This window comes from Colobus angolensis, unplaced genomic scaffold (assembly GCF_000951035.1).
Source record: "Colobus angolensis palliatus isolate OR3802 unplaced genomic scaffold, Cang.pa_1.0 Scaffold378, whole genome shotgun sequence".
Classification (NCBI taxonomy): Eukaryota; Metazoa; Chordata; class Mammalia; order Primates; family Cercopithecidae; genus Colobus; species Colobus angolensis.
Window position 1 is genome coordinate 701,232 of NW_012117132.1, and position 10,705 is coordinate 711,936.

The following is a 10,705-nucleotide window of genomic DNA, read 5'->3' on the forward strand; positions in this document are numbered from 1 at the left end:
TTTTTTTTTTTTTGAGACAGTCTTGTTCTGTGACCCAGGCTGGAGTGCAGTGGCATGATCTCAGCTCACTGCAACCTCCCCACCTGGGTTCAAGCAAACCTCCCACCTCAGCCTCCCAAGTAGCTGGGACCACAGGCATGGGCCACCATACTGGGTTAATTTTGTATATTTTGTAGATAGAAGATTTTACCATGTTGCCGAGGCTGGTCTTGAACTCCTGGGCTCAAGCAATCCTCCTACTTCGGCCTCCCAGAGTGCTAAGATTACGGGGCATAAGCCACCATGTCAGGCCCTTTTTTTCCTTCTTTTAGACAGGGTCTCAACCTGTCACCCAGGCTGGAGTGCAGTAATGCAATCATGGTTCACTGCAGCCCTGACCTCATGGACTCAGCAATCCTCCCACCTCATCCTCTCAAGTAGTTGGGACTACAAGCATGCAATAGTGCAACCAGCTACATTTTGCATTTGTTTTGTAGAAACAGGCTTTTGCCATGTTGCCCAGGCTGGTGTTGAACTCCTGGGCTCAAGTGATCCTCATGACTCGCCTCCTACAGTGCTGGTGATAGCAGTGGTGGTCCATCTGGAGGAGCCACTGTGAAGATGTCAGCTGCAATGGGGAGGCGGGGCCTGGGTTGTGTGCTTTGTGAGGCTGGTGGGAGTCCCGACCCCTACCGAGTTGGCAGGGTGGGAGCCCCATGCTCCTAGACACAGCTGCAGCTGCTCTGGACCTGCGCATCCCTGTGCTGTCAGGAGCCCAGGAAGCCCTTGCCCCTATAGGCTTGGAAGTACCTGCTTCCTGCTCCCTGACCTCTTCCTGCTCCCAGCGCCTGCTCCAGTGCAGAGCAAAGCTGTGGCTGAGCCCAGGTGCTATCGCAACCTGGCTGGGTGTGCACATGCTCAGGGTGGTGCTGACATGCCAGCCCCCTGCCACCCTGGGCTTCTCCAGACTTCGGACACCAATGAGCATGGGAGGGAGGTTGGGAAGGCTGAGGGTAGCTCAGTGTGAGCCTGCCAGTGCCCCCCAGGATGAAAAACCTAGGCACCATGGATGCCATGTTAATGGCAGGAGGCAGACAGGTTCCTGGGCAGAAAAGAGCAGGTATCCAGTGAAACCCCACCTTTAAGCCAGGAACGGCCTGAAGCCTGGACTGCCAGTTCCGGGTGGAGTACGCAGCTCAGAGTGAGAACTTATGGTGCTTTTTCTGGGCCTGCCCATGACCCGATCAGCAAGTACTTCCTCCTTTCTGAGCCCATAAAAACCCCAGACTCAGCCAGACTCACACAGACACTGGGACTACCAGCTGTAGGAAGGAGCTACCAACTTTGGGCCTCCTTGACTCGTTGGGATGACCTGCCTGGGGAAGGGAGCTACCCACTACAGGTCTCCTCTCTGCCGAGAGCTGGATACTCGTCAGGATGACCTGCCTGCAGAATGGAGCTACCCACTTTGAGTCTCCTGAGAGCTGTTCCGTCACTCAATGAAGCTCCTCACCACCTTGCTCACTCTCCATCTGTCTATGTATCTCCTTCTTCCTGAACATGGGACAAGAACTTGGGACCTGCCAAATGGTGGAACTAAAAGAGCTGTAACACAGTGCTGAAGCATGCCCCCATCCCCCACCATTCGCACATTGCAGGTGATGAGAAGGAGAGAAGAGCTGCAGCCCTTGGGGGAGTCCAGACCTAGGGGCTCCCCGAGCCAGGGCTGTGACACCCTCTTTGGGGCTCTGCAGTTCCTGGCATTTCCAAGCTGCCAGGCACCACCATGTTCCTTGGTGACTGCAGTGGAAGCCATTTGCAGTATGCCTGGTCCAGCTGCAGCCTCACACAGAGCCAGCGCCTGTGCCAATGCCTAGAACTGCCTATCCCGCTGCAGCTGGCACACCTGGCTGTGTGCAGTGGCTGGACCCCATGCTTGCTCACATACCCCTTGCCCCTCTGCTCCTGGCTTGCCCTTGGAAGGCATGAGATCCAGGCCAGTAGCGTGAGCTGAGTACAGCGTGCCAGGTCAAGTGATGGAAAAAACCCAGCAGCCTGACCAAAACTCAGGCAAAGGTGTCACCAGCCACAGAGGTTTCTGGCTGGAAAAGCAACACCCTAAGGATCATGTGACACTGAGATTACAGGCACAGGCCAGTGTACCTGGCCAAATTCCCACTTTTATGTTAGCTCCTATCGGCTACTCATTACTTGGAACCAACTTCATGAAACATGCAAAAATGTGTACGTGTCTTTATGTGCCTCTTCCTCAGGAGAAAGGGACTAGTGGTCAGTGAACAGTGAATCAAAAATAACAGATGAAGCTTAGTTTTCAGATAAATGTTACTGAAAACACATTATAAAAACAGTATTGCCTAATGCTTACATTCCCATAAGCCTCTGGGAAACATACACAAATTATACCTTTATCTTAAAATCACTGCCTCTTACATTACTACTGTCATTCCCTTATGTCTCTTTGAGCTGAGGTTGGATTTCACATGCTGCTGGAAAGTACAAAGTACCAGGATAAGTATAGGGGTAAGTGCTGTATTCATTGAATAATTAACCACAGTCTAGCAGGCCCTTGAAAGAGCACGTGAAATGGATATAGCCACCTCTCATAGGAGCTGTCCAGGGAGGAACTGGCACTAGGCACAGAGTGCAAGCAAGGCCAGAGAAAGTAGTGGTTCCTTACACAGCAATACCTAGGGAGGCACCGAGCCCCAAATTAAGAGAATGCAACCAACTGACAGGAAGTTTCCCCTGGAGGAGTGGTTCTCACCATAACCACGCACCAGCACCAGCTGGAGAACTTGTTAAAACAGGTTGTTGGCCCTGGGTGTGAAGTAGGGACCAAGAATTTACATTCCCAGCAAGTTCCCAGGCGATGCTTGTTCACCAGCCACACTTTGAGAACCACTACTCTAGAACTTGCCACTCAAACTGTGGTTTTTTGACCTGCAGTATCAATATCATCTGGAGTTTCTTAAAAGTTAATACAGGAATTAAATCATCAAAAAGGAAATCTGGGGCTGGATGTGGTGATCCATGCCTGTAATCCCAGCACTCTGGGAGGCTGAGGCAGGCGGATCACTTGAGGTCAGAAGTTCAAGACCAGCCTGGTCAACATGGTGAAATTCTGTCCCTACTAAAAGTACAAAAATTAGCTGGGTGTGGTGGCATACAGCTGTAATCCCATCTACTCAGGAGGCTGAGGCAGGAGAATCGCTTGAACCTGGGAGGCAGAGGTTGCAGTCAGCCGAGATCATACCACTATACTCCTGGGAAACAGAGCAAGACTTGTCTAAAAAAGAGAGAGAGAGAGAGAATGCTGGGTAATGAACATGAGTTACTTTTAAGATTTCGTTGGTATGAAATGACCCTTAAAAATCTGGCTATGCTTGGCTGAACTGATCATAGCTGCTTTAAAGATGAAACCAGATGCTGAACTCAAAGATCCACTTAAGGTGCAGAATGGAGCTACCCACTTTGGGTCTCCTGAGAGCTGTTCTGTCACTCGATGAAGCTCTTTACCACCTTGCTCACTCTCCAGTTGTCCATCCCCACCCTGAAGAATCTACCAGTGACAGGTCCTCTTCACACCCTTTTTATTGCAATAGCTGGACATGGCTAGCCCAAGATGGAGTTAAAGTTATATGGTGAAGGTTAAACTCTCATCCTGTCATCTACTCCGGACCTTGCTAATTATCACAACGCCAAGTCTATGACAAACATATCTTCTCTGTCTACCTCCCTCAGCCTTGTAGCTTCAGGTCAAATGAACCTCCCCCTCAAACATTCACAAGTATGACCAGTCTGTGATAATCTGTGAACATCCTGCAGTGTTTGCTGAAGGCCACACCATGGAATTCTGTGCCATTCACGTGGCATCAAATCTCAGATTACTTTGAGTTACCTCTCTCCCACTATCTTCTTATATTACTCTTACAATTTCCATTGTTCAGTTTTCTTCTTCCTGCAACCAGACTAAAATCACTTTGAAGCTTTGAGCTGCTTCATGTGCCCACAGAGTCTAGCACAAAGTAGATATTCAGTAAACTCCTGTTGCTTTATTGGTTGATAATCTTAAAAAGATACATCAGGGGCTCTGAAGAAAGACAAAAAATCCTCTTCCACGGTTCCTTAGAAATCAACTATTAAAATGGTAATTTTGCCTGTTCTATAAGTCCCATACTGCAAATACAATAAAAAATCCTGGAGAGCTGTCAAAACATAAGCTCAAAACTTCTTGGTATTCTATACATTTCATTTTGCGAATCAAGAGAAAACTAGCTATAAATAACTGGTTTTTAAAAACTGGCATTTTCTGCCTTTTCCCCAGCTCAGGGAAGCTGCTCTTGCCGAGTTTATAAGAACGAGGAATGGTAAGGAAAGGTAAGAAAGGCAGGAAGTCACTGTGCTACCAAAAGGGTGTCCCTGGCAGACCTCTCCATCAGGTGGCTGAGGAGTGAGTCTCCGAGGCCGCTGTCTAAATGTGCCATTTCCCCTGCAAAACCAAAGTCCAACCCCATTCCTTTTTCTAGGATGTTAGCTTTGGGAGTTCTTCGGAAGTCATCCAGTCTAGACCTCATATTGAAAAAATGAGGAAACTGTGGCCCAGAGAGGTGATGTAACTTGGTACACCCACAATGAAAGCCAAGAACTCCAGCTCCCAGCCCAATCTTCTTTTAACTATGTCATGATTTTATTCCAATTCACTATTTCAGGGACAAAACAAGGCATTTCGGAATGTTGCTTTGTTCCAGCCTACCTTCTACTTTAGTCATTCATTCAAAATTCAGTTATTGATCACTCATTACAGGCCAGGCACACAGTTCTCAGTGCTTATGACACAGGAGTGTACAAAGATTCTTGCCCTATCCAGCTCGCATAGCAGGTTCCTTCTGCTGTATAGCGACTGGGAGAGGAGAAAAAGGAAGAAAAAACAAATGAGACATAGAGAGGAAAGTAGGGAAGTGATCTCTGTTCAATTTTTCTTTTCTGGTTTATGCTTTTTCATATTTATATATATATTATATATTTCAAGTACTATAAAATCCACCCATTTAAACTATACAGTTCAGTGGTTTTTAGTATACTCACAAAGTTGTGCAGCCATCACCACAATCTAAGGTTTAGAACACTTTCAATACCCACAAAAGAAAGCTCATGCCCATTAGGAATCGCTCCCCATTCTCTCACCCACATCCAAACCCCAGGCAACCACTAATCTAACTTCCTGCCTCTATGGATTTGCCTATTCTGTATATTTCATATAAATAGAATCATATAATATATGACCTTGTGTGTCTGGCTTCTCTCTCAGTATAATGTTTTCATGATCATTATGCTTTAGTATGTATCTGTACTTGATTCTTTTTTTTTTTTTTTTTTTTGATGGAGTCTTGCTGTTGTTGCCTAGGCTGGAGTGCAATGACATGATCTCGGCTCACTGCAACCTCCACCTTCCAGGTTCCAGCAATTCTCCTGCCACTGCCTCCTGAGTAGCTGGGATTATAGGCGCCCAGCACCACGCTTGGTTAATTTTTGTATTTTTCATATAGATGGAGTTTCACCATGTTGGCCAGGCTGGTCTCAAACTCCTGACCTCAGGTGATCCACCTGCTTTGGCCTCCCAAAGTGCTGGGATTACAGGCATGAGCCACCATGCCCAGCCACTTAATTATTTTTTATTGTTAAATAACATTCCATCGTAATCCATTCATTTACCCCATTATCTTAAAGTTTCTATCAAAAGGCACACACCATCTTTGGAAGGATTATGTTAAAAAATGCAAGGTTTAGGGAGAAATACATCCTGTCCCCAGTTCCAACCTTTTCTGGGAAGTTGTTTCAAAGAATCACCGTGCAGTACCTGACCAGATCCATCCCCAGCAAGGCTTCTATCTCGGCAGCTGGCTCTCTGGTGTTGATGGCTTCATTGGCTATGCACACTCCATGTTCATTGGCTCCCATTTCTGCCCCCCAGAGCCAGGCGGGTCTGCTTATCATTATGGCATGGGTCCTCGGAACTTGGTCGATTGAAATGTAAGTGCACTGAAAAACAAACACAGGAAAGAAAACGCCATCACCTGTGAGGTACTACCTCATTTCCTCCTGGGTACTTATACTGTACCACCGTGTCAGTTATAAACAGAGCCAAAAAATAAAAGGCTTTGGGAATACCCTGATTTTTAAATCTTCACAATGCCGCTCAAAAGTCTCCATGGTGAGTTTCAGTCTGTGTGGCTCATGCCAATCCATTCCTGGTGCTCACGTAATAGGGCAATCATCTTGAACCAGCTATTCAGCCAGTCATCATCCTGAACATCCTAAGCCTGCCCATTTCAACAGGCACAGGCGGCTGCCAGCATTCACCAATATTGAACACAGCTATTTACAAGCCCTACCTTCAAAAGAAACTTTATCTAGAAGCCTAAGATAGAAAGCAGATAAAAGGGAAGATCTTTGTCTAAAGAAAGCAGAACCCTGAGTCCCCCTGCAAGGACTACTGGGGTTTCCTGTAACAGTTTGATAACTTACATGTTGCTCTAGTGGTGGAAAACAGAAAAGGATCATAACATTTGCATTTCACTACTGTATTACACTGTGGGCTTTCCTGTCTGTCCCATTTGATCCTCACACTAAGACAAAGAGATGGACACAGAAGGAAACAGTCCCACGGAGGTGCATCTTCAGCTGCTCTCAGAACTGCAGAACATGCAACTTAGTGGGGCATCTTACCTTCTCCAGGCTGCGGTGGCTTTACCTGGAAAATGAGGGAGCTACTTTGAGTCAAACTATTTCTTCCCAAGTATTTTTAACCTCAGAACACTTTCTTCATACAAACTCTTACACAGAATCATAAGCACAATAAAATCAGGCCAAGTATGTCCAGGCAAAGGGAGGAAGAGGCCCGGGACTAGGGTGTGGGTAACCCTCAGAGTCTCGCCCTCCTGTGCTTCCCTTTTCCCTCCCCACATTGTGACCCACGGCAGAGGAACCTGCAACTAGCTTCCCCATGGGGGCCTCCTGACTCTGACATTCTATGAGCCTATGACACACTCTTTGTGTGGTAGATGCTGTATTGAATTCAAGTCTCTAAGTTACACAGTGCTCTGGAACTCTCAAGGGAGAATTTTATCAGCTGCAGGAGTCATTTACGTTTTAAATTGGGCAGCTGAAAGCAACAGCAGTCTTAGATCTTTCTTTTTTTAACTCAAGATCCAGCTATATCGACTGAATGCAGCCCACAAAGCTATTCTGTATTGACTTCCCATAACTGCTAAACCTCATGTAAGAGCTGAAACCCGTGTGGCACACACGTTGGTCAGGTGACTTTGGCTCTGCACAATTCATGTTAGGTGTTGCTGTGCGCTGGGATAATGTCATTTAACTCGATAAATATTTGCAAACTGAAAGCTAATTATATCCAGAGTTTTTCAAGAGACTCTTGAATTTTTCATGGCAAACTGACAATAAAATATACTCAAGATTTGTCCCCTATGCAGTTCCCAAAAGTTAGTTATTCAAAAAAACAATAATGATTCTTGTAGAGCACAAAGCTGGCCACAGCAGTAATCAAATTGCTCCTCTGTGCTCTTCTGAAATGGAATTGACGTTTACATCTTAACATTGCACTCTATGTCAAAAAGTAGTCCAGGCATTGACCAACACTTTCCAAAACCCCTGTGCCAGTGACAACTTTTGTCTTGAAAGCAACAAGTAAACAGAAAACTAATCTCAGCTTCTTAAGCACAGATTTATTATACAGGTTTTTAAAAGGGCAGGAAAAGAAGTAAAAATTAGGAAATGGTTTATTTGTCCTCAAATTCATTTTTACACACTCATTTCTATTTTCCCAATTATTTACAGAGCACCAACTACACGCAAAGCATTTTGTGCTAAATGCTGCAAGCAGAAATCAGTGAGGAGGCCCAGGCCCTGTACTTTTCGTTGGGGAGGAAGGCAAAGGCATGCACACAAATTCCTATGAGCCCAGGCCAGCTTCAGGGTCTCCAAGGCCTGCCTGCTTCCTTCCTGCAGCATCTTGCCACTGCCTCCTGCTTTGCCCTTCTGATCCACCCAACCCTGCTCTGCTTTTCCTCTTTCCTGTTCCATTACATTTATCCCCTTGTGAAATACTATAGAACTGACGGACTTATTGCATGTACTGTTTATGTATACTATCTCCCCCAGCTAGAGTGTAAGCCCCAAGAGGGAAAGGGGATATCTTTGTTATTTAATTTACTGACATACCCCAAGTCTGGTACATATCAGACATCAATAAGCCTTTTTTTGGATGGGTGGCTGGGTGGATGGATGGAGAAACTACAAAGATCTAAGGGAGCATAGAAGGTAAAAGTTCAAAGAAATGAGGAACACATCCGCATGGTCCTCTAGAGGCTGTATCAAGTGGGAGGAATCTGAGATGACTTTAAAAAATGGGCCAGCCATCAAGGTGGCTAAGGACTTAAGAGAGGAAGGGGCATGTCAAGGGTCTCCAAAGTCCAGAGAGGTGTCTGCTGTGCCATGTGGGGGAGCTGCCATGATGTCATTAAGGCACAGAACTGCAAGGGCTTAATACGGACTGCCTGATTAAAAAAATGTTGACAACTGAATCAAAAAGACCAGATGGTCTTCGTAGGAGTTCAAAATATATGCAGCTAACTTGCTTTTCAGGCCAAACTCGGAATGGTGAGGAAGGAAGGGGATCCCCAAGTAGCCAGATGGGCCCAATCAGCCCTCCTAAGCACCAGACCGAAAGCCAGGCAGCCAGGCAGCCAGGCCCCGAGCCTGTAACACATGCCCCTTGCTGCATCTTTGTCACAGGCCACAGAGCATGGGCCTCATAAGGGCTCTTCTATGACAGCCATTCACACCTGCTCCATTATGTTTTAAATCTGGCTAATCACAACAAGGTGAGGTGGGGGAGGGATAAACACACTTGTCTCATGTAGATAGACTGGCTACTTAAAATCCCACTTTGGGAGCAAATCTCACAAAATCAGGAACACTTACACAAAATTTAATTAGCTAAACTTGGTAAAGTCAGCCGTCTAGAACATGAACTCCACAGCCATTTTTAAATATAAAATCCACCCACCTTTACAACTGCCACATTATTAATGAGCCAGAGAAGTCGGATTTGAGGAAGCAAAAGAGGTTTCTCCAGGTACAAATAGCCAAAAAGCACCTGACATCTTCTTTCTGTGTGGCAAAAACAATTTAGTTCCCCAAGTCAAAATTCCTAGCTTAATTTCTATTAGAAAAGAAAAAGAAAAAAGGAAAGTGTTCACCCCTTAAAAGATGGATCTTTACAGAGATGGTTCTGGTCTCAGCTTTGGTTATTAAAGTGAACTGTGGAAAGAGATGAGCACTTGGTCTTTCTGCCCCACGGCCACTCCCACCCAGCCTTTCATAAAACAAATCTGTCAGCTAGTGTGACTTCTGGGTGCCCAAGTCACATAACAATATAAGAATGCCCAGAGCAGGAGTGTGCGGAAGCATACTTCTAAATGTCAGCACGCCCAGTGCTCATCAGGGGGTTTCCAAGGATCCGCCTGTCCTGCGCTTGCCACTCCCTCAGGGACCACCTGCCAGGTTAGGTTGGAGGATAGAAAACATGAGCCTCGAAAAGACCCTAGAGCCGAAGACAAAAACAATTGTGCGGAGCAAGCCCTTCATTATCTCGTGTGATTACGTCGGAAATGAAAAGCAAGATCAGCTTTATGCCGTCACTTGACCCCATCCACATTCCAGCACACACTATTTCTGGATACCACCCAGTGAAAGGGGAAACAGAGACACTCACACAATAGACGTTTCAATTAATGAAACACAACCATTGTGCCTTTCGTACTGTACTCAGATGGTGAACACAACCCTGGCACCACCAGCAAAAACCACTGTGAGACGAGGTGATGAGTCAGCCAAACTTCTCAGGGTGGGGGAAGATGGCAAGGAAAATAGGATGCTTTGGAGAGATGTTTTTAGCTTTTAAAAATTTGTAGCTCTAAAGGAGCATTGATAATTATCACTGAGGATTTTTTATTTATTTTTAATTACATATGTGAGTGTGTGTGTGTGTGTGTGTATGTATGTGTGTATTTTTTGTTTGTTTTGGAGATGAAGTCTTACTGTGTTGCCTAGGCTGTCCTCCCAACACTTGGGCTCAAGCGATCCTCCCCTCTAAGCCTCCCAAGTAGCTGGGACAAGAGGTGTGTGCCACCATGCCCTGCATGTTTGTTTTTATTTTATTTTTTTACCCCAGTGTCTTGCCTGCTGTTTGACTGGTTTTAGGAAATGTATTCTTAAGGTTCATATAAGTTTAAATAAAGACAAAAGAAGGTGCTGAGATGAGAGGACAACATCCTCAACCATCCTTTAGAAGAACTGTTTTTTATTTCACTGAAGCATAAGATCTTTGGGGAGGAACAATGCAAAGGTCTGAGACCAGAAATGCATTTGGGAAAGGGGACATTATGGAAGGAAGTCCTCTGCTAAGCCATGCTCTCTTGGAAGTGAGGGAAACACTTCTGACTCCATATAAGACTGGGGACTCCTGATTCTGGAGCTGGCTAGAAGAAAACAAAAAAAGAAAGGAAGGAAGGAAGGAAGGAAGAAAGAAAGGTGGCAGGGAGAGGGAGGGAAGGAGGGAGGGAGTAGGGAGGGAGGCAGGAGGGACAGAGGGAGGGAGGCAGGAGGGACAGAGGGAGGGAGG

The 10,705-nt window shown here is 45.9% G+C and overlaps 1 protein-coding gene across 3 annotated transcripts in view; it reads right to left on the reverse strand.

Annotated features, from left to right (window-relative positions):
- Nucleotides 1-10,705, reverse strand: part of SCRN1 (secernin 1) — a 73,491-nt gene that overhangs the window by 31,261 nt on the left and 31,525 nt on the right. For all 3 annotated transcript variants that reach the window (XM_011953929.1, XM_011953930.1, XM_011953931.1), the window contains one exon: nucleotides 5,858-6,039. In XM_011953929.1, coding sequence (XP_011809319.1) covers nucleotides 5,858-6,039 — 182 coding nt within the window. The remainder of the gene's footprint in view (nucleotides 1-5,857; nucleotides 6,040-10,705) is intronic.